The sequence below is a fragment of the Motacilla alba genome, chromosome 10, assembly GCF_015832195.1.
Source record: "Motacilla alba alba isolate MOTALB_02 chromosome 10, Motacilla_alba_V1.0_pri, whole genome shotgun sequence".
In the NCBI taxonomy this organism is placed as follows: domain Eukaryota; kingdom Metazoa; phylum Chordata; class Aves; order Passeriformes; family Motacillidae; genus Motacilla; species Motacilla alba.
Genome location: NC_052025.1, coordinates 16909102 through 16933406, shown reverse-complemented (window position 1 = coordinate 16933406; position 24305 = coordinate 16909102). Strand labels below are relative to the sequence as shown.

Sequence of the window (24305 nt, the reverse complement as noted above, 5' to 3'; positions counted from 1 at the left end):
CTGTTGTACAGGGTGAAACAAGCCTCAGTTGTGTTTATGCTACACCCTCTTGGCATAGCTCGCGTGGCTCTGCAGACAGAACCATGCAATAAGACAGATGGTTCAGTAAGACAGTGCCAGGAGAAGCTTTGCTGTTTTTCTCCTCTTCCTGTGCACTCAGTGATGTTTTTATGTCCTCCCATTGTTACGGCACTGCTCATCAGGTGATGGCTGCGTGGCACCGAGCTTTGGTACAGCTGAAGCTCTCAGACAGTGTGTTCCCATGAGGCTTTTAAAAGTTGTGGAGGCTGGAATTCCACTCTGTTTTTGAAGCAGGATTGCTTCCCCCACATGCATTGTAGACTATTTACGCAGTGCTGATTTCCCTTTGTTCCTGCTTAGAACCCGGGGTCTGCTCTGCAGAGGCACTGGCAGCACACGGCACCAGCAGGGGAGGAGAGGTCCTTTTGCTTTTCCCCACCAAATCACGTGGATTGCAAAGCACAAATGGAATGCAGCTTCTATAGGAACTTTCCATTTTCTTTTTTATTTTTATTTTTTATTGTCTCGGTGCAAAACATAACTCAGTTTCTGCTGAGTTCCTTGAGCAAAAGATGCACAGAGGGATGCTGGCTGTTCCCCTAACCCATGGTGGTGCCTCCAGCTCCCTGGAGCTCACTTGCCACCAGTCAGGAACGTACTTTATAAATCTGCTCAGGTTGTATTAACGGCCTGTAAATTCCTCCATTGTCTATTGGAAAGGTTTTTATTTTGTTTAAGATAATGTAAACAAGGCCTGCGAACACACAGAGTTAAAAAGGAAAAAAAATCCTTTTATGGGAACTCTGTAGGGTTTTTAAATCTGGAATGGCTTAAAAGAAACATCACATGTCCTTGTTTGTGCTGATGTCACATGCATTACTCCGCTGCTTGTGGTATCTCCTTAGCATTGCCCTTAGGCCTCGGGGCGCAGCGCCAGCGAATATCCAGAGTTCCTGGCTCCAGCCAAGCTTCTATTCAGGGACACAGCAGTCAGCTGGAAGGGAAACAGCAATGAAGTAACAGAAATGGATTTTATATATTTATGTCTCAAGCTTTCCTCACCCTTGTGGGTGAGGGTACGGTGCAGTTTTATAGTCTGGCTTCGCTTTTGCTCTGAAAGGCTTTTCAGACTGAAAACCAAGCAGGAGCTGGGCAGTGTTTACGTGTCTACGTGCGGTTACAATGCAGCATTGAGTACCCGGGGAGTTCTCCCAGCACAGACTGGTTTTGCCAGCTCTTGTTGGGTGTCACAAGGCCATTCTCAGGTGGCTGACGTTTGTTCACGTGGAGCGCTGCCAGGGGAGCTCTGGCAGGGATATTGGGCACTTTAGATGCACTTCAGTGAAGATTGCTTTGGGTTTGGTTGAAGCACTCAGCAGTGTTTGCAGCCCAAACACAGCCACTTGCCCTCTCTGCTGGTTCACGTCAGCTGAGAACACAGTGGAGATGCAACAGTATTTCCCAACTTCCCGAGTTTCTGGGCAGGGGCTTTGTTTCAGGCCAGGGCTCCTGAACTCTCTCCAGACCCACCATGGGCTGCAGAGCCCAGGCTTCTCCAGCTCAGTGTCAGCCCTGTTGGAAAGGTTGTTCTAGAGCAGGGACATTACTCTGGGATGAACTTAGGTCCTATACAAAAAGAGAGTGAATTTGTTTGTTTTTTGTCTATTTAATTTAAAAATAAAAAATTTCCACACTGATGCAGAGATCAGGTCAACTCAGGCCACAAGGCAGTGAGAGCTAATGAAAAGTTCTAATAGAATTGCTCATTTGAGCCCTGAAAATCTGTGGAAGTTGGAAATATGGTGGTGGTGTTCTCTAGAATTCAAGCTAAAAGTTCAGGTGACCTGGCAGAGGTGGGAAATAAACCCCAGCAAGCCAAGGGGACCCAGGGGGGGTCTGACTGGGGCTGCAGGTCCCAGTGCTGGCAGGTGAGTCAGAGACATGCATCACCTTAACTGAGAGATCTTTCTTGGCTTTATTTTATTTTTAGATCCATTCTTACTCTAGCACAGAGTAGTAGTTTTGGCCAGCAGTGACTTCCTCCACACAGCATGTTCCTCTGAGCACTGTGTACACAGAGGATTGGCTCGAAGAATTAATGCTAATCTTCCTTTTCTTATTTAAATTTGTCCTATTACTGTGCTGTGTTAACAGAAGACATCCCTATTCCACCTTCACAGACGGTGAAATCCTTTCTTGTGTTATGTTTAAAGCTCAGGGCGATCTCCTGGGAATATCCAATTTTGCTGTGTCATGAAAATGCTGTTTTCATTATGTCTGTATTAGAGTTTCATTTTGTGGTTTTGTTTTGCCAGCGTGGGACATTGTACAGATCTAATCATGGATGTGCTTAAACAGATGATCTCACACTCTGTAAAATATTAATGCATCCCTGGCCGTAAATGAAAACAACCTAATTTTAAAATAAAAAGATTAGAGAATGTCTTTGAGATTGGCAAATGTCCACTAGGGATTACCATTAATTTTAATGTAATTTTCTTCTTTCAGGGAAAAAAGGCGGTGCTTTACCTTGCTTGTATTTCCTATTTTATTTTTTTTTCCAAGTCAGTATTGATGGGGCGGGATGAGTTGTTTGAAAAAGCTACTCTGAGAGTATCTACAAGCATGTAGCGTATGCCTGAGTAAGCACAGGGTAATTTAGAGGAAAAAGAGAAATACCAAGTCAGAATAAAAGTATGCAATGGTTCTGGATGTCAGGTACCCACGAGACATGAGGTGTGGGCAGGTGTGTGGGAGGGAGTGGAAAAGGTGAGGTAGGAGGTGTGGGAGTAAATGCGTGATGAGAGGGAGGGTGGAAATGTGACACGGAGATTGACAGCATATCGTGAGCTGCAGGGGACCCACCAGGATCATCAAGTCCAACTCTTAAGCAAATGGCCAGTTATGGGTGTTGAACCCACAACCCTGGGCCTCTCAGCCTGTGGAAGTTCTGTCGCTTTGGCTTCCCTGGGGATGGAGTGATTCTCTAAAACGCGTGGTCTGACCCAGTCACGGCTCTAAAGCCCCTCAGTAAACGTTTCTCCTGTGTGTTCCCTGCCCAGGTTCGAGCTGATGCGCATGTGCTGGCAGTACAACCCGAAAATGAGACCCTCCTTCCTGGAAATCATCGGTAGCATCAAAGACGAGCTGGACCCAGCCTTCAAAGAGGTCTCCTTCTTCTACAGTGAAGAGAACAAGCCTCCGGACACAGAGGAGCTCGACCTGGAGACTGAAAACATGGAGAGCATTCCTTTAGACCCCTCCTCCACCCTGCAACCCACTGACAAGCACTCAGGACACAAGGCCGAGAACGGCCCCGGCGTGGTGGTGCTGCGGGCCAGCTTCGAGGAGCGCCAGCCGTACGCGCACATGAACGGGGGCCGCAAGAACGAGAGGGCCCTGCCGCTGCCCCAGTCCTCGGCCTGCTGATCCTCGGAGCCTCCAGAAACAAAACACACACAAACACAGGCATTGGGGGAAGAAAGAAAGAAAATCACAATATATTCAAAAGCCTACTGTACCTCAGTGGATCTTCAGAACTGCCATAGCTGCACTTGGGAGAACCCTTTTTTCAGTAAACAAGTTACCGTCTTTTTCTTTTTTTTTTTCAATATGCAAGCAGATGTTTGTTTCAGTCAAGGACTCCAGTCATGGGGCACACAGTTGGCCTTTTAAAACTCTTAAATGTTAACACTTAATAGCAACAGAAAACTTGAGATCTGATGTCTCTCTCTTCTCTCTCCTCTCTCTTCTTTCTCTTTCTTTCTGTCTCTCTTTTTGCTTCATAATGGGAAACATATCTGCGTGCAAGTTCAACCGTACAGCACTTTTATCAGATCAAAGATATTGCAGGCCAGGTGGTTCCCGGTACCCCTGCAAGCACCTGCCTAACACTGTAGGTCTTTATAAAAAAAACCACAAACAAAAAAACACAAACAAACAAAAAAAAACCACACACAAAAAAACCCTAAACTAAAAAAGACTGGATTTTTAATGTTGCTCTTTAATCTTTTTAGGAACATGTAAAAGAATAAAAAAGGGCCATCATTCGTCCAAGGCTGTTACCATTTTCAACGCTGCCAAATTTTGCCAAAAAAAAAATGAACTCTTTGTTTTTTTGTTTTTGTTTGTTTTTTTGCTTTCTTTTTTGTTTTTTGTAGTCATGGAAGGAGCACAGTAATCAGCTGCTCTGTTCAAAACAGATCCTGACCAATATGTTCTATTCAGTCATGCACTGGTATTTAAAAACAAAAAAAAATAAAAAAAGTCGAATTGTCTAGATCTTTTTTCAAAACTGGACAAAATGTGATTTTTGTTTTTCTTGTGATGGAGAAGATAAAAGGGATGGGGTAAAGAACCAGCCCTCCCTCCACCCCTGTCCCCATCCCAGTGAATTCTGGACAAAACTGGCAGTGGTGAGCTAAACAAACACGTGCATTTCGTACAAAAAAGTCAACCGCCCGCCAAAAATGAGTTACGAAAAACCTGAAAACGAGCGGCTGAGATCTCCATCGTTGCAGCCTGCCTTCCTTCCCAGGCTTGCAAGGAAAATACACCTAGGAACATAAATTGGAGAAGAAAAAAAAAGCAGTAACCGGATTCAAGTATATGATGCTTTGTTGACCTTTTCTCTTTATTATTAAGACTTCTCGAAGGGTCTTGCAGTTCTATGTTAGACCATGGATCATTTGCATACACATTGTCTTTTGTGTCACTTTTATAACTTTCTTACGGTTCAGATACTCATCTATATGTCTGTACAGAAAAAAGCTGCTATTTTTTTTGTTCTTTATCTTTGTGGATTTAATCTATGAAAACCTTCAGGTCTGCCCTCCTTCCCTTCCCTTCCACTTCAACAGATTTTCTTATGCTTTGTACTATAGTGTGTAACTTTTACTTCCTCCTTCCCAGTAACTGATACCTTTCATATGATTTGCCATGAACTGTTTAATGCCTTTTTATAAATACATTTCCTCCTTTTTTTTTTAAATTTTTTTAAATTTTATTTTCCTTCCCATTAGTTGTTTTACAACATCTTGGCTGTGTGGGCTACAGGGCTTTGGAGGGGGACAAGGAGAAAGAAGGGACACCCCGCACAGGAACACTCTGGCAGTGCTGTGGTGTGGTGTTTTTAAGCCCCAGTTTTCCTTCCTTCCCACTAACCTCTGCCCAGACAGCACGCGAGTCTCTTACAGTGCAAGGCGTGATACAAACTCAGGTCAGAAACAAAAGGTTAACTGTTTAGTACATCCTTGTTCAGTGTTTATATTCATTGTTGTACAAGGGTCCTACCCCTCCTGCCCTCCCCGCTTGTTCACACGTCCACCCGCCCATCCCCACACAGACACACACACACACACACACACGCGTATTCTTTTTAAATTATTAGTTGGGTACAACAGCAGACACCAGGCTTTTGGGTCACTGATCTTCAAAAGATTCTTTTTACCCTTCCACCCTGTGAACAAGAGCTGTGCCAGGTGCAGCTGGCGATGCCAGGCATTCCTAAGGTGGCCATCCATCACCTGGCTCCAGCCAACCCCAGCTCTTCACCTTCCTGATGGGGAGGCCCTCGTGGAGGGAAGCCCTTGTGGAGAGCACCTGGGCTGCACTTCCCAGCCCCGGTGAAGAAAACCACCCCCATCCAAAGGGAAGCCCCGGCGCCCTTTCCGCGGGGCTGGCGGGAAGCTCGGGGCTGGGGCCGGCGGCTTGGCTGGCAAACAGTGAAGTGTTGGCAGCTATGGAAACCTGTACAAGTCCAAGCTTGTGGCTTAAATCACAGACCAAACCTCAGAACAAAAGACGAGTGAGCTTGTTTGTTCAGTTGCAGAAGCCTCGGTGAGAGGGGAAGGAGGGGCCGCCAGGAAGTCGACACCCAAGGAGTCGCACCAGTTGCTCATCTTACCTTAGTTCCAGTCTAGGCCTTTGTTTAGCACTGATCCAACCAAACGATGGCAGGAAGAGGTGGTTCTGGGATGGAAATGTTCAAATCCTTTGAGTAAGAACAATGAGAAAACTTATACTGATTGCTAGTTTTGACTGGAGATTTTTAAAAGTTTGTAGTGCTTTTTGCTTGTGTAGTTTAGGTCCCATTATCTTCTCTCGCCTCTGTCCCATAGTTATTTTTCCCTTTTGAAAATGAAAAAGACAAAAAAGTTAATTAAGAAGGTATTCTATGTAGGATTTTTTATTTATTTTTGTGATATCAGTTTAAATCACTGTAGAGATACCCCATAACGAATTTAAATACTGAGATAAGGGTTTTAGAGTATGACAGGGGGACAGTTTTTGATTTTTTTTTTCAAACATTTATCTACCTCACTCTTATTTTTTTATATGTGTGTATATAAAAAAAATACATCTCACATTTCTCAGCAGCCAATAAATGCCGTTGATACTGGTAACCTCTCACTCCATATACCACATGCTCTAGGTTCTGGAGGGGAACAGCCACTGCCTGTCACAGAGGGTCACCTCAGAATATTTGCCTCAATTCCAAGTGGTTTCTCCCATTTCTTAAAATTTCTTGTGAGAAGAAATCCAAGCGTTATCTGACTTAGGGTGACCATTCTTTAAGGAAATAGAGGCTTTTTAATGTGCTGTCACAGCAGCCCTTGGGTCAGCAGCAAAATGCTGTGTCTTTGGATAAATGGAAATGCAGCTGACCTGATATGGGAGCTTCAAATTGTGAGTTTTTCCTGAAATCTGTTACAGAAATCAAATGTTTACGATGTTTGAAGGTCCAGAAGAAATACTAAAGGGAATGTTCTCTCTGTTTGTCCTGTAGAATGGACTAAATCATTCCTGCCAGTTCTTGCTCAGATGTCACAAGCATCAAAAAGATATTTGGCTGAATCAGAACCCAAAAATAAATTGGCTCATAGGGGATGGCATTGCTTTCTTGACCAAAACCTGTCACTGGCTGCTACATCAAATTTACAGCTTTGGTCTTTGCTGCTTCTGTTTGATGAGAGCACTGATTTTTTTTTTTTTTTTAATTTTTAATTTTTTTAAAAAACTAACATTGAATTGATTTCTTTTAATGTGCCAGTAAAAAGTCAGTTCCCTTTTTTCCCCCCTGTTTATATGCATTGTAACTGTGGATTCTGATGGACCAGCCATCAAATTTTAACTGCCCTCTGACAGCGTGTAACTGGTTTACAAGCACACAGGACTAACATGAGCTTGCCATCAGCTTGCTGTATAATGTTTCCTTTTTTCCAGCTCTGGCAGCTGTTCGTGCAGGTGTTGGTTGTGGTATCTGAGTAGTGTGGTGCTTGGCTACTTGGAGTTGTACCCGGCCTCTTGGATACACAGTGCTGTGGTTAACTACTGCAGTTTGTCTTTGGAGGGAGCGTTTCTCCCTAGTCCTGAGAAACCAGCAAAATGGGAAGTTTTCACTCTATTCATTTGGTTTTCCATGTTTGGTGTTCAAGTGACCTTTGGGTGCAGTGGCTGTTCCCCTCCCTTGCACATACTGATTACCACAACTGGAGATCCTCAGATCTTTCAGCTGGCTAGGAGGGTTTTGTTAAAACTGTCCGAGTTTCTGGTTTGTAGAATTGTATGTAGGTGGTTTTACAATGCATTAGGAAAAAACACTAATGACGTAGCATCACAAGAAGCATTTCAAAAAGCACTTCAGTAGAAGACAGCCACGAGGCCTTGTGTCCGTGTGTGATGGCAGTCAGCTCTCCTGGACCAAACCACCTTCATGATACCATTGCGTTCTGTGTTTGCAAATCAAGCTTAATTCCTTTTTTGTTCTGTTTGTTTCCATAGCTTTTTTTGTTGTGTTTTGTGCATTTTGAATAGCTTTATTCACATGGGTTTTTCATGCAGACTTCCCTTGGACAGTAAATCGAGTTGTTTGTGCATGTGAACAACTGAGAATTAATGTTGGCTTGATAGAGTCATAATATGGTTTGTAATGTTGTTCTTCCCTGAGACCACTGGCTTGTCTGGTATGGAAAATTTATTTAGAACTTCAGCTATGTTTGAATAAAGTTAAAGTAATCCAGTTTGTTTATAAATTAAACACAAAAGCCCACCCAGCCCTGAAAAGCAGCATTTTGAGGAATGGCACCAGGATGTCCCGATGTGGTGGGATAAGGAGCTGGCGTCGCCGAGGGGAGCAGGCGGCTGGGGCTGCAGGGCTCGGCTCGGGGTCTCTCCTGAGTGGCACTGCAGAGAGCCCCGGCTGCAGGGAACACGGCTGCTGTGCAGACCCAGCTGAGGCACTAAACCAGCTGCTCCTTGGAGGGATGATAAACCAGAGGCAGCAGCCAAGCGTGGTGCAAGGTGTGGAGCCACCCTGTGTGATGCCCCTGCTCCTCCCCAGCTGGTGCCAGGTGCTGTGTGGTTCCAGGTGCACTGATGCTCCTCTTGGTCTCTTAAAACAAAGCAAAGAAAGCCCAGTTTGCCCAGGATGACTGGTGACCAGAGGGAGCTGCTGTCAGGCCCTCTGGGAACTGCTGAGGGGTGTTGGGTTCAATCCATGTCTAAGTGAACAACACTCCTGTTGTTTGGTGTAACTCCATACATATATATCTATATATACATATATATATCTGCATATGTATATCTATAATATAGATATATATATATATATTTAAACCCTTTTCATTCCATTAGTACAAGTAACACTTGTTTCCTGTTATTCTTATTTTGTTTGTCAACCGTGTATTCAATCACTGGGCTGAACAACAGTGGAGGAAGGTGCAAGGGATCCACTCCCTACTAACCAGTGATAAAGCCAGATATTGCAACTTAACCCATGAGTAGATGTGCAGACAAGGATTGAAGAATGATGTGTAGAAACAACATGAGTGGCCAGGGGTGCTGAAGATACAGAACTCAAGTAGACAGGAGGGCTTCGAAGGACACCTCAGTTCAGGACTGGTTGCTCAGAGGTGCTGAACAGCCTCTGGCATGGAGCAGCTGGGTCAGTCAGCACGGAGGAGTTTGTGGGGAGACACCTGACAGCAAAGGACGCAGCAGTGGGGATTTGCAGAGACGCAGGGCTTGGCAGAAGTTTGAGGTAGTATCCTGAGCTTAATCTGTGGGACAGCAGCAGCGCTCAGGTGTCCCAATTCTGATTGTTGGTACTTGTAAATGAACCTCTGGACTTTGCAGCTGGAGCAGTAAATTCCTTACCAGGAGTGTGACAGTGGTTGGTCATCGGCCTGTACGGATCAGTCTCACCTACAGTCGGCCTGTTCTGCAAGTACCTTAGGACTTCACTAGTTTGTGTGTGTGCATATGCGTGTGTGCTCATATATATTTTTTTGGGTATGCGTTCTGTTGATTAGTAACCATTAATTAGCATTTTCAATAGGGCTTTAAGTCCAGTAGATTACGGGTAGTCAGTTGACAAAGATCTGGTTTACAAGAACTAACTAAATGTTTCATTGCGTTTTGTAAGTACATAGAATAATTTTATAAAATGTTTGTAGTTTATAAATGCCTAAAATATAATTTAAGGGCACTTTTCTGTGTCCGTGTGTGGGTGTGTCTGTCTGTGATCAGTTTTTCCATGGTACCAGTTACTAGTTAGCTTTACAATATGCCAAAAAGGAATCGCTGACTTGTCCAATTCATGGCTTGTCCCTCTCCCCCGTCCTGCCCAAGCTTTGTGACCCAGTATACAGCGAGTGAGTAAAGGAGGTAGGAAAATGTTCTGTATCTTCAGTATCCTGGTCTTCCAGAGCCCTCTGGTTGGGGTGGGATCCTCTTACCTGGTCATTTCACTTTGCTGTCTAGGGCAGTTACCTTCATGGATGACAGGAACCTCACTGGTTGGGGAAACAGAGCGGGGTTTGCTGCTCCCCAGGCTCTCGGCACCTGCGCCACGGGGGCCTCGTGCTGTGAAGGATGCCACTGCATCAGGGAAGGAGGGAAGGTGGTTTTGGTAATTACTATTGAAGACTTCTTTGCAAATTTCTTATCAATTTAAATTCTTGTGTGCAGCCTCTAAAGCTGTTGAGCACCGTTGGAAGCTTTGTTGAAATGAGCAAGGGAAGGTCCCTATTTATTGTTATTTAAAAATCTTGAAGATCCAACCTCTCTGCTGTGGACAGGGATGCCTTTCTCTTCTTCTGTTTTCTGAACCAGTGAGGTTTGAGATGAAAGGGTTGGCCAGAGTTTGTCTACCTCTGGGACAAAAAACTAGAAAGTGCTAAGGAATGGATGCAGTTGCAAATACATTTTCCAATTTTTCTTGTTTAAATTTTTTTAAGAGAAAATTAAACAATAACATGGCCAATTTATTACATAAAAAGACTTGCTGTGTATAAATTATTCCTAAAGAAATTCCTGTGTTTATATTAAAATGAATCAGTAGATTAAAAAAATTTCAAAATGTTTTTGTATATTCTGTTGTAAGAATTTATTCCTGTTATTGCGATATACTCGGGATTCTTTACATTATGAAAAGAAGAAACTTTGTCTATTTTGAATGGCTGAAGCTAAGGCTCCTTTAGTTTCTCTTACTCTGCTTTTTTCTAGTAGTTTCAGTACTACATGATTTAAGTTAAATAAAAGAATTCTGTATGCATTGGTTTGTTTCTGATTTTGTTGCTCCTTATGCAAAGCGAGTACCGGTTAGAAAACTCAGAGTAAAGCTGCTCTGGTCTTCCTCTGCCCTTTCTGGCTGCATCTAACTGAGCTACTCTTACTAGGAGTCAGTACTGCCATTGTTTGATTGAAATCAAAAGCATTTTCATCCAGAGACACTGAGCTTTTGGATCCTTCATGGCTGAGATTTGAGCAGTTTGCAGGAGGCAGTTCCTGTGAATAAGGTGAGCATTGTTAGTTATTTGTTTACCTGCAGAGCAATCCCCATGTGAGGCATAAAACCAGCATTATCTTGGCATTTCCAGTTCCTCAGACTCTTGGCATCAAGGTGTTCACTAGAACACAGCTCAGTGGCGGCCCGAAGCCCCAGCAGCTGCTGTGCTGTTGTGTTTGTCTCTTTCCCATTTTACTGCTGGTGCTTGAGGAACAGGCTTTTGTTTCCCTCAGGAAATCCCAGGTGTCCGGATGAAGCTGCTGCTGTGCTGTTCCTGGCTGATTCCATCTTGTCCTGGTGTCCTGGCAGCAGGATTTCAGAGGAGAGCGTGGCAATTCCCTGTGTGCTGTGACCCTCTGTGGTGCCCAGCACTTCTGAAAGGAGCTGTTTGACATGTGGAGGAGTCTGCTCCCGTGTTTTACAATTTGGGATCTCCTTTGGTGCCCGTTCTGTAGGTAACCTCACTTGCCCTAACCCTCCCCACAGCACAGTGCTTCAGGATTGCCTCTCTTGGGACAAGTTAGCTGTTGGATTTGCCTTTGGGCTGTGCTCTGTGGAAGGGCTACGGGGTTTTCCCTTGGCAGGCACTGAGAATTTGGGGAAAGCGTCTGTTTTGGGTTGAAACTCAAGTTACCAACAGCAGTATAGATCCTGCTGGTTTCCAGTTTTCTGTGTTCTCTGAAGTCACTCTATGTCAGAGCCCGTTGCTGATGTGGAAAGCAGCATCTACAGCAGGTCAGTAAGACAGAACTGTAAAACTTCCGTACCAGAATCTCCAAGTGTGTTTTGATTTACCCCATACCCAAATTTTTTGTGGGCTGGACTCTAGACTCAGACAGGGGCTGAGGGGGATCTCTGTTACATCCTTCCCCTGCTGAGTCCTTACAGCTGTGGGCATCCATCTGGGGTCAGCAAGTCTTTATTGATGAGTTTCGAACCAACAGAACCAGGATGAAGCAGCTAAAATGTTTTCAATCCAGTTTCACTGTTTCTGAAATCTGGACAACTTTGTTGTTAGCAGTATGAACCACCAGTCATTTGGTTTTTTTCCCCTCAAGCCTTTTCTAAGAGATGGAAACGGTTGGTTGGGTTTTGCAAGGAAATTTCACTGAAAATAACGTGGGCTATAAAACCCTTTGTGTGTGGGTTTTAAATAATCTTTAGATCTGCTTCATTTCAGAGGTAAGGAATTGCATTCTAAGAAATCATCATTTTTCCCCTCTGTGATCCATCTTTTTTTGTTCCCCACACTGTTCTAACATTGCTAAGATAATGGTCTGTAATGCTTTTCCTAGAAATTCTGCTGTTACCAACTCAGATAATGGAGGGACGTGGATGAAAGCAGCTCTTCCATTGCCATAATACAGAGAAGTGTAGTAGGTGTAATCACAGATGTACCTGCAGTATTAAGAACAAAACAAAACCAGGAACCTGAATTAAGGCTCAGTAAGCCTTGATTAAATTTAAATATTCTAAGTAGCCAAACCAGATCTGGTTTATGAAATTATTAAGAACATATTTGCTTAGTGAATAAAGGAAATGCTGAAATAAACCAAGTTTGAGAAACAAATGTTGCTTATCTGATGGTTTGGTTTCTCAGACACCCACCCACAAAGAACTTTAAATAAAAAAAAAAAAATCACAAGACAGGCATTCTTGTGGGGTGGGAAAGGTAACACAGCCTGCTGGAAATTACAACCATATCACACTGTTTTTGTCTAAGTTATAACATATCCCTGTCTGAAAGTATTTTTCTTATAATTTCACCTTTTAAAATTCAGGTGCAAATACTGAATTTAAGGGCCAATATTAGCTGATTCTTATTTAAAATAAAATAAAAATTACTGGTTTGTTTTCCTTTCCAGTGAAGACTAGTGTAGTAGAAAATTGCTTCAGTGCTACTGGAACACATAATAAGATCACAGGCCTGCTTCTAACAGTACCTGTAATTGCTGTTCTCCAGTGTATCTATTTACATTTTGTATCCCTCCCAGTTGGGAAAAATAGATTAAAATCTGCTACTAGTCTGTATTGGTTTCAGACTCTCTTAATGGCTGAGGTTTACTGGAGTTGCTCGTCACAGGGTGTGCTATGTTGGAACTTGTTTCTTTTGGAATTTACAAATCTATGGAAAAATATCTACTGGCTGTAGCTTTTCATGAAGGCTGCTTTACATAAAATTTAAAATGATCCCAGTTTCATACTTGTGCCCCTCTGAAGACTTTGCTTGAGAGTGATTTTGGTTGGAGGAGAGCTGATGGCAAAGATTCTCCAGGGTTAGATGAGCAGATTGAGTTGTTTTTGTGAGCTCCTGATACGCGGCACTTACCTCCCTGCGTCTCTGGAAAGGATGATATCAATCCCTTCCACTGAGACATTTTTCCAGAGAGTCTTCATATTAATTGCAGATTCAATCTTTTCTGGGCCATCTAGCACGCAGCAGGCACCTTCTGGGTGAAAACCACAAGCATCCCTCTCCTGGTAGCCTTTGTTCTTCCCACACTGCTCCAGGATGATGAGCGCTGTGCTGGACGAAGCCAGCCCAACGTGAACTGTAAGCTGGGTTTTCCCACCAGAGTGAACAATAGGAAATTAAAAATGAGACCTGCTTTTTAAAAACATGTGATACGAAAGGTCCAAGCATTATGTGAATTACTGGCTTCAAGGTGGGGAGCCTTGCTCATGTCTAAAGAAAACTTTGATAAGGTATTATAAATGAGAACCAAATTAGGCTGCAGTTTTTGTTGTGTCCAGTCAGGACTGCAGAGCAGCAGTACCTTTTTTGCAGTTTATGGTAGATATTTTCCTTTCCTTTGTTCAGCATCAGTTATGCTGTTTAACTGGCACAGGGTTAAACCAGCATGCTAATTAGTGTGTGCTCCGAATTTCAGCTTGGAACCTTGATCACAGTTTCAAGTCACTTTCCAGAGTTGTTTGATGTTTTGCAATACTCTCGGAGATTTTTTCATTGTATTCAGGGGAGGGGAGGAGATTGTTTAACTTCTTCATTACCCACCAGTGGCTGAAGAGTTGTCCATATCTTGCAGACTTGTTCCTTTGCCTTTTGGTAAACCACTGGCAGCTGCATGATCCGCAGGTCAATGTTTTCACCAAGGCCTCTCTTGGACAGCTCCTGTGTTTACAAAAAAGCCACCCAGGACTTGAAGGAGCATTGGATTTCTGACTGTGACAAACTGGGCTGATTGAACTGAGGAAACACCTGAAAGAGCTACACCTTAGCCCGTGGCTCCTGAACACTGGTCTGCAATGAGATTTGTTTTGTGGTTGCTCCCTCTCTTTTAACTGGAAGGGACTAAAATGTGCTAAACAGTTTCCTAATGTCACGTCTGTCCGTGTGGAGCCATTGTTGTGTTTTCCAAGGAGATGCTCAGTCTCCGGAGGGTGGGAGGGGTGATTGCTTTGGGATTGGTCCCTGGGGAACCATGAGGCAGCGGTCTCTCAGAAAAGCTCCACCCTTGAAAGCATCTAAATAGGCTTTGCTGTAGGTAAGAGCTGTTTCTCTGAAAGATCTGGTAGAAAAACTGCACTGCCAAGAGACAAAACCAAGGAGAATTCACCTTAAGCGTGACTTTTTCACTCCAGGGGCACGAGAACTTCTGGCTTGGCCAGGTTCAGATAAGCTGTGCTGAAGGTCACTGTCAACATGAGGAAGTCACATTTAGAATGAGTTTGATTTATTTTTTGGTCTAGAACGTTTCTCTGGTAAAAGGAAATGTCACTGAGATGTTAATTCTCTGTCAATTATGTACAGTTGAATTTCCACACAGGACCAATTTTCCTGAAGAAATAATTATGCCCAGAATTGAGGTGAATGGAACAAGGGCACCCTTCAAAGCAGCAGGTTGGCCAGGTGGTTGGAAGATGATCTGGAGAATAAATGTCACATAGAAGTGACTTGAAATGATTTTGTCATTGGAACAGGGCTAACAAACCAGGCCTAGGCCTCAGCAGAAGGTAGGCAGCTGCAGTGGCAGGGTGCAGAAGGAATTAATCTGAGGTGGGAAGCTTTCTCCCAGAAAATAAAATGGTGGTTGAAAATCCCTGTTCCATTTGAGTAAACCACTACCAAAGGATGGTACAGGTAGTGTACCTTAGTGTACCCCTTAAGTTTTTAAGGGGGCACAGGCAAAAGTGGAGGTGTCTGATTAGCCCAGGAGTCATCATCTTCTCAGGTTTTTGTTTGTCAGGATACCCCTGCTGATGAGGCCCAGAGTTCTGGGAAATTTGCCCTTCAACACTCGCTTCCTATATAAACTGTTCCAATTTTCTTGTCAGCGGAAGCATTGATTAGCTGTGCTCAATAAACTATTTGACACAAGCAAGGAAACAATGCCTGCAGGGAAGTAAACACATTTGGAGAACAGTGCCAGCCTTTTTTCCTGTGGGCGCTGACAGTCTTTGAGAGCCCATTGCATCATCTCGCTGAAGAATGCTGTACTGTGCCTGAGCCTCCACACAAGAAAACCCCAGCTGGTTCACAATTAGCATTTTCTTTTCCAAAGCATTTTTAATTTTTACATTTAATGAGAGTTTCTTTTAAACTATAAGGCTTAGAGGACTCGACTACCCCTAACTTTGGTGCAGAACATGGAGACCCAAAGGCAGCTGTAATGCTGTTCTCCTCTCGTGCTCTCTGGCTCAAGACATTCTGTTGTCACCAGCTGTGGTGGCAGAAACACACAGAAATACTTTTGTGCAGGACCAAACTGAAGCTGGCCAATAGCAAATGGCTGAGAATTTGTGTCAAAGGAAGATGGTTCTCTATGTCCTAAGCAATTTCAGCGTGTTGTCAATAATGTGTATTACTGTGTCGTCTAAAAATCCCAGCCATGGGCTTGCACCCTGTTACACCAGATGTGTAAACATGGAGCTAAAAAAAAAGGCTGTTCCTTGTCTCAGCCTTAACCAGAACCAATTCTGCATTTAAAGTGGGAGACTGAAGATGGTTAGAGGAGGGTAACTGCGCCTGGAAACCAGAGCTCACACTGGTGAGTGAATTCAGTAAACAAGTGCCTGTCTTTTGTAGTTGAAACAGGAAAGAAAATTTCAAAGGAGGAGAAGAGTTTTGGAGGATTGTTTTATGGGAAAAGTGGTTCGAAAGAAAACATGGAGATTCTTTCTTGGGAAGTTCTTCTAGAAGGGAGAAGAAATCCAGCATTATCAGCTGCTGACCTTGAGCTGCTGTGAGTTGTGATCCACTGGTGTTCTGGTCCAGAGAGGTGATTTGCACAGCACTGTGCTCAGATTGGTGCTGGAAACTCTGTGTGTTGGAAATAGCTTGAACTTCTAGAGAACTCTGGAAAACATCACTGATTTTGCCTGAGTTCTCACTGATTTGGGTTGCTGGCAAGGTGGTTGCGTGTGTTAACTTTGTGAACTGCTCGTGCTGCTGTAGAAAGGAAACCAGAAGGTTTCAGTTGCCCCAGCCAGACTGCAAGTACATTGCAAACAAAGGTGTTTTGTGTGGCTGGCTAGTGGGGCTTTGTTTATGTGTTTGGTTTGGGTTTTTGGTTAAGTTGTTGGGTTTTTTCCCTAATCCTGTAGATAACCTTCTTAAAACTTCAGGGATGTAAGAAAGTTCCAACACAGAAATGAAGGCACTAAATAGCAATGTCTTACTTTCACAGATGATGAAACTAAAGCAGAAGGGGAGAGAGATTAAATGACAGATTTCCAAAGACCACATGGTCAGTGGCAGGATGAAAAACTGTGCTGGGAGATCTGATCCTCATCTCCTGATAGCAGACATAGTTCCCAGAAGCAGTTGGAAATGTGACCTGTTCTTTGCACTAACAGTTTAATTACTATGAATGTTGTCACTCAACTTACATTTGTGCCCTATTAACTGGGGACTCTGACCTTGATGGTGGGAGTGCCCTGATAGGTCATTTTGCTGCCAAGCTGCAGACAGGACTTTCTGAAGGAGACACAGCAAAAAGGTTGGATCAAGGGTTATTAGGTGGGGCCATTAATCTGTAGCATGGAATAAATAAATCAAGGGATCTGGGATTCTGAAGGTCCCATGTGGTGCTGCAGCATTAACACATCATGGTAACTCTTTGATTTGTCAACAAATTCAGAGTAAATACCTGGTGGTGTTTTCCTTTAGTGAGAATGACAATGTCCTGCACTTCCAGAGTTAAAAGTGTTGCTGGCAGAGCTTTCGTGCATATTTTAGGAGGGTATTTCAGGTGAATGAAGTTATGAGAACCATGAAGAACTTAGTGAGACAGGTTTCTAAAATATAAGCTGTTTTTCTAGTGCTAGACAACCATGCTGGGCCAGGTGATGCTGTCTGTAAGAGCTCTGAAGCTTTTCTCCATGACCTTCAACTGACAGGTTTGTCTGTGCTTTTGAGTCCATTTGATCCCCTTTTCCCTGAACACTCGAGGGGTACCTGCTGAGGAACAAAAACTCCCTGGATGAAGAATGCAATGCTGATCAATGCCATGTGTGAGAGTCTGTCCTGAGAACTTAGGTCCATACAGAAACAATGGGGTATTCCTCACCTTCTTGGAAAATTATGTCTTCATATTCTTAAAGAGGAAATTCAGGACAAACACCCTTTTTAAACCAATAGCTATAGAGATTTGTAGAATTTTACTCACATTTATCATTGGATTCCTGAGGACTTCAAGGGAAATTGGCCTATTCACCAAAAAGGCAGTAGTAGTACACAGTTAATTTGTAAGAGAAATAATATTTTTCTGTGTGCCCAATGCGGACACAGAAGGGATGTAGCTATTGGAATGGGCTGTGCTCAGTGGATCAATCTCTGATCCTCCCTACAGCAAGAAAAGAGGTTCAGGGGCACAGCTGATCCCATCAGCAGCATCTTGTGGAGCAGCTTAAGGAAACAGTTGTAAGAGCAAGTATTGCTCAGAGAAGGGCAGCCATGGTTCTTTGGCCAAGGATCCATTTCAAGAGCATGGAGAGTGAGGCTGTGCTTTGGAATTAGGACACTGGAACTGTTAACTGTATTTTTACAGGATTTCAGAGGCTTTTGGTATGAGGACCCTTCTGGGATGTGAACTTTTAAGACTGTGTGTATCAGCATTACATCATCACTGAGGGTGCTGTCCAGGCTTTTGATAAGCACCTACTTCATTTTGGGTAATAATTAGGATAGTTCTGGGTAATGCTACAAAGGCATTAAGCCTGACCAGTCACATTGAGTAGGTCTGTTCTGGCTGCTCAGCACGTTGCTGAGGATGAATCTGAGTGCACACTTGCGTGGTTCACAGCAAAGAGACTTGGCAGGAGGGTTTTATGTCACTCCAGTGATCTATGCAGGTACCCCAAGCCAAGACAGGATTACTTCCAGATGTAAATACTAAATTCTGCTATCTTTAATATATGTGCATAAGCTTCCTGAAGATCATAGGGCTACTCCTATGAATGAGGCCAATGGAACAATACTATGGGATTGCTATTTAGTGTGGAGAAGCCTATTGAAATTCAAAGTGCTTCCAGATTTGCAGTAAATTTCTCTGAATGCCTGAATTAACCACCTTTGCCAGGGAGTAGGAAACCAAAGCAGCATCCCCAGTCTGAATACAAATTAATTCCACATAGAAGGTGCTACATCAGAGGGAAATGGATTTGTTCTCCTCCATGCACAAGGACTGACATCTGTTTTGCTAGGGAATGCTGAGGCCCTTATTATGTAACTCCCTGGCATGGCCAGCTCATGGCATTGTTACAGAAAACTCATCCCATCGGTGCCTTCTCGCTCCAGGCTGTTTTGCTTGCAGATAAAGAACATGCTCTATTTTCAGCCAGAAGAGGATGATCTTGCACCCAAAATTAGAACCAATAGGAATCAGGAAATAATGAGCAAGAACATTGTCAACTGACAAATATTTGTGGTTTAGGGCACATGTCAAGTTGGAGTTAACATAATTTATGGGTCTCCTGTCATGACTGGGGTGTGGAAAGGTATCACAGAAGTATTTTTGTTTCTTGGTAGCCTACAGGGATAACATCCTTCATGACTTGGAAGGGGCAATTGATTTATTCTACCAAATACCAATGCACTCAGCATTCTTCACCCAACAAAGCTAGAATAGAAAAGATGTATGTTTTAGTGGAATTACTATAGCTTTGGTCTTAGGGAAACATACTGGCTCTTTGTTTTTCAATTATCTTGGCTTGAGTGCACTTCAGTTTCAAAACAGATATTCAGTAGCTATCACCAAAATTTGTGCTATGGTTATAGTCCTGTAGAGCCATCACCTTTCGGTCATTACTAATATTTTCCTATAGCTGACTTCCTTATTTCAGTGTCCAAAAGCATTAAAAAATGTATAGACTTGTTTCAGTCTTCATAATAGAACACAGTCCCCTTGGTTGGTTTTACATGTTCTACTTTCCATCTTACCAATATTATCTGTCATTTCTTGTATATTTTGGACCAATGCTCCAATTTTATTTTACTACTTTGACTATTCCCCCACTAGTTTCAGATTTCATTGTGTAACCTCCTTTCTACCTTAGGATTGCTAAAAACTGATGTGGAAGATCCTCTCACAACAACTCTGTTCATACCTTGTGAGACTAACTGAACTCCAGGAAAGGCTGCTGTCTGTGACAGGGAGAATGAATCAGTTGATGCTGAAAGCCAGGTATCCAAACCATGTCTTTGTATCCCCCAGCTAAATTTGTTCTACTACACAGATTTAGGAAACAAGCAGGAATTTTCAAGACTGCATCTGAGACTTGTTATTGCCAGTCAAGGTACATGGAGGAAAAAAACCCCTCTGAATGACCTTGTTTTTCCAATTTAACTGTAGAATTCAATGTCATTTGAAAGTGGAAGCCAAAGCTGAAATGTGAACTTACACTCAGAGCTGGCACAGTTCAGGTTCTGTGTTCCTGAAGCAGGCAGTGAGAACTCAATAGGCTGCACTTGTGTGAGAAGAAAATCACTTCACACAGACAGGATAAAATGAACTGTGGTCAGAGAGATGATGGTTTACTGAAGACAGATATAACCTGTGGCACATGCAATAGCTGTAGAGAAGGCACCATGAATAAAAAATAAATTTTAAAAATAAAGAATAATATTTTAAAGTGCTTAAATAGCACCAAAAATAATGCAAGTAAAATAATATTTCACTGCATTATCCTCTTCATTCCGTGTTGGGTGTCTGCTCCATGAGGCACAATTCTGTTTAATGAGTCATGAAAAGGGAATGGAAAGCCTAAAACCAGTTTGTGTTGGGATGTCTAAAAAATAAAATGCCTCCCTCCTTTTTTTTTTTTATGCCTACCTTCACTGCTTCCCAGCTAGAATTAACCAGGAATTGTCTGAAGGGACCAAAACCTGAAAAGAAAGAAAGGTGGTTTTAACCTGTGCTTCCTCTACAATTGCAGATTAGGTGCTGATGTGTGCACACACATATTTGATCTTTATCTTCCTATTTTTGGTTATGGAGGTTGAGTTTTTTAGATAGGATTTAGCTTTTATAACTCTTAAGGGAATAGTATTTTCAATTTGTATATTCACTGATAAAAGAATTAATCCTGCAATCTTCATTCATGTCAAGAGAGCCTTAACTGGAGCTGGATAAATGTACCTCCAATAGGGCAGATCATGCAAATGATGATTTTGGGGAAGGGTCATCATCCATAGAAATACCACTACTAAAAGTTATGATATTAAATAATCCTGAGTCACAGTTAATGTATCATTTTTACTGTTAAAGCTCATGAAGATGAAGACATGCATATTTAATGAAAATGTTTGAAAGATTAAAATTTATTTAATTTGTGATTTATTTTAATAGCAAGCAATGAAAACTTACAGTTTTCTATCCAGGAAAATGTGCTTTTTTTGTGATGCTGGGAAAAATGTCTTCACTTTTTCCCCCAGGAAAAGAGAGGAGAGAAGGGGAAAGAACACTTTGACTCCAAAGTATTACATTCAATTTTATGCATCTTTTTTCGTGAAAGGATTTTTTTTTTTTAATAAAAAGGGAAAAATCCTAATTTTGAGCAGATGGGCATTTTGTCATTAAAAAGTCTGAAGGAAAACTCCCACTATCTTTATTAATCTCAATTAATGGTCTCAATCCAGAGTGTTGCTAAGTCCTAGATACTGGGTGTCAGGAAAATGAGTTTGTGAAATGGTTTTAATGCTATAACTTTTAAATATTTAAAATCCTTAAATGGACAAGTAAATACTTGACAGCAGATGATTGCCATTTTGCACAGTGAAAGCTACTTGTATGTAGAGACAATTAAGCCTAAATGCAGGCTTGTGACAGCTTAATTAGTGGAGACTTTAAGCATTTCTTAATTTGTTAATATTTAGTTCATAACTGCTCCATCTTTTCTCTTTAATGTTATGAAAAGGTTATATTTTTGACAGTATTTTCTCCAGGTTTGAGTTTCTCCTGTGGTGAGGGAACAAAGAAAATGGTGCTCATTTCACATTTCCAGGAAACATAAAACCCCATTATTCCCACTCTGCTTTGAGAGCAAAATTCGGGTGGCACCTGCTCCATTTTGGAGCTGTAGCGGTACAAGTTTCTGTACCTGTGTGTGCAGAACTGCAGAATTATAATAAATTTATTAAGTAGCTCAAAATGAAACACTTGTGTCAGTGATGGCCCTAAGAAACTACTGCTTAGGGTAAAATTGCTATGAAAAGTAACTAAATGTACAAGAGGTTTACTGCAATACCTACAGCAGTGTGGAGAGGTAACTGGCTGAATGTTACTGGGCTCCATATAATAAACTGGGCTGCCTGCCAGCAGGTTTATATTCTGAGCAGGTGAAAATGTGACAGAGACATGCTGTGATAATCTCTGTAGTAGATTAAAGATGCATGTGTGTCTTAACTAGTCTAAAGCTTTTTGACCAAGGAGATTTCTGGACATAAATGGTGATCTAAAGGGAGGAAAAAACTAACAGGGTGCTAAGAAGTGTTCCCAACAAGGGTATGTGCCATAAATATCATAGGAGAGAACCAGACTGTCAGCCTTTTAGGAGGTTAGCAAATACCTCTTGCCCTCTCCTGCGCTCCCATCCAGCTCATCTGCAGTTACGGCTGGAGCAAGCCAGACTAGTTCTGCCCATCTTGCAGCTATTAAAAAAAAAAAAAAAAGAAAAGTGTTTAATTGAAAACAGCAAGATGCAAATCTCTTTGATGTAGCTTCACCCTCGTTCCTATATCCTCAGATGACCTGCAGTGGAAAATTATCCAGCAACTCACATGTCAAGATATGTGTAATGATTGCCCTTAGATGAGCCAGTGGCAACAAGAGGAACAGCGAGCAGCAGCATTCCTTAGGAGCTTTAACCTTTTAAAGCTCAGCCCTCTCTGAGCTGCTGGTTCTGCCTCTGTGATGCTGCACCGGTTGGAGCCAACAAGAGAAACTCCAAATTTGGTCCCTTGTACTGCATGTTCAGGCATGTTCCTTTGGTATATTTAAATGGGATGGTTTAGTTTAGCAGTGATGAGGCAGCATCTCCTGTTTAAAACTCCCTTACCTTGCCATGAAACTGAGCCCCTGAAAGTTGCCATGTGCTGCTCTAATTCTGGACACTGACTGTATGACATTGTGATGCAACCTGGTTTTCTTGCTTCAGAGCTTCTTTTGGGTAAGCTTTATCTAATAGTAGCCTGCACTGCCTTGAGCTATGTGGTTTGGATCAGAGAGAATGTCAACAAAGATTAAAACATGGAGAGAATGAACAACAAACCAAACTGGATGGCAGTAAAGAGGGCAGACTGCAGTCTGTTTCCTCTGACATGCATCTGATTTTTCTTAGGAAGGCACAGCAAGTTATTTTCCATTTGGAAATGTTAGTATGACCATTCGCTACTCTTTTTCCCTCCAGGAAACTGTTTATGACAAAGATCAAGCATGCGTGCATACCATCTCTGGCTCAAAGAATGAAGTACAAACCTTACCAGTCACCACCACAGTGTTGGAATTTGAATCCATGATATCTATGCTCCAGAAGGTAGAATCCTCTTGTCTTTCAGTTCCAAACAGTATTATGATTCAGGTATCTGTGGCAAACTTCATTTGGGGCACCTTTTTTCTTCCAACTGTGATGAGTCTGGCTTCACATGACAGGGATGATTTGTGACTCATGTAACTTTTAAAGCAAAAATGATTACGTCTCTATTAAAGATAGAAGTCTGACTGGCCGACTGGGACTGCCCCAAACTCTTTCCTCTCCCAGGCATGGAGTATTTAGGAAGAAGAGGAAAAGCCTAAAAAATTTCCTTCAAAACATCCAGCAATATTTTTCATTGCTTGTTTATGTGCAAGTGAACAGAAAATTAACTGAATTAGTTTGATTATATCTCTGTGGGTAATCTGTTTTTAGCAGTTGTAACTCACTTTAATGGCGAGGAATGACAACTACAAAAAATTATCTGTCCATTTCCACTGTTCTTGGACTTCCCCTTACTAACTTAAGCTCAGAGGTAACTTTGCTGTTCCTCTTCACAGCACTTATCTGATTTACTACTCTTGATCTTTATCTCAGGCTTGTTATGAAAGAGTCCAAGCACTGTACACTTTTCAAACCAAACACCAACAGGAAAATGTGTGTATTTGCTAACCCAAAACATTTACTTGGTAATACCCTTTAACAGGCAACATGTTGGAAAATCTCACTCCAACTTGCAAGGTCAGAGGAACTCTAGAAGCTGGGTTAGAGCTTGCTGAAACTGGTGAGTTTAATAGCTGGTCTGTCTTCATTAAAGTGGAGCCTGAGAGCCAATGGTGGGGGCCTGAAATCAAAACATATGCACATTGTCACTGCCCAAAACAAAAGCATATGCAAGTTCTCTTGGGAATTATAACTATGTGGGCAGAGGGTTTCACTGGGTCTTGTTTTGAGTAGGAAGTGTGTGTGTGTGTGTGTGTGTGTGTGTGAGAGAGAGAGGGAGGGGAGAAATGAGCTAAGAATAGAAAGCCACTATATTATCTCAAGAGAGCTGGTAATTGTGAGACCTTAGGGAAAAAAAAAAGAAAAATCCCTGAAGAAATCCCTTGGGTTGGGTGGTGGCTGAATGAGGTTTGGAGCCACGACCTGTGTCTGTCATTTAAATCGTCCTGTGCTGAGACACAAAAAGATGTGTGGATTCTCTTTATTGAAAAGACTCTGATTCCACCATCCATTTCTTCCCCTGACTAAAACAACTTGCAGAATTAACTTTTTCTGGTTGCTGGGGCTGAAGGAGCTTCTAATAGAGGAAACAAAGCTTCCTGCAACTTTAAATAAGGCAGAATCAGCCACTGGCAGCACTGAATTACTTTTAAAATCCTACAGTCCTTCATACTCCTTATGTCAAAGATTTTTATCCATTATTTTTTATGCTTGACCAGTCATTAAAACACTTCCTATGATTCTGAACAGGGCAATGACATACCAGTCTTCTCACAGTTATTTTTGATTTGTGCTGTTTTGTTTGTTTTCTTTTTAGAAAAAAACCCAAGTAAAATCTAAG

General features: G+C 42.3%; 2 protein-coding genes across 3 annotated transcripts in view; one reads left to right on the top strand and one right to left on the bottom strand.

Annotated features, from left to right (window-relative positions):
* Positions 1-10576, top strand: part of IGF1R (insulin like growth factor 1 receptor) — a 169362-nt gene extending 158786 nt beyond the window's left edge. Inside the window, exon 21 of one of the 2 annotated variants that reach the window (XM_038147016.1) lies at positions 3084-10576. In XM_038147016.1, coding sequence (XP_038002944.1) covers positions 3084-3450 — 367 coding nt within the window. In that variant the 3' untranslated portion in view covers positions 3451-10576. The remainder of the gene's footprint in view (positions 1-3083) is intronic. The other variant, XM_038147017.1, reaches the window with a different exon arrangement.
* Positions 10577-12018: 1442 nt separating this feature from the next.
* Positions 12019-22982, bottom strand: PGPEP1L (pyroglutamyl-peptidase I like). Its single transcript, XM_038147266.1, has 5 exons — positions 22752-22982; positions 20104-20156; positions 13827-13943; positions 13140-13369; positions 12019-12208 (listed from the first exon to the last, which is right to left on the bottom strand). The coding sequence occupies exons 1-5, from the start codon at positions 22783-22785 to the stop codon at positions 12019-12021; spliced, it is 624 nt and encodes a 207-aa protein (XP_038003194.1). The 5' UTR covers positions 22786-22982.
* Positions 22983-24305: the final 1323 nt, after the last annotated feature.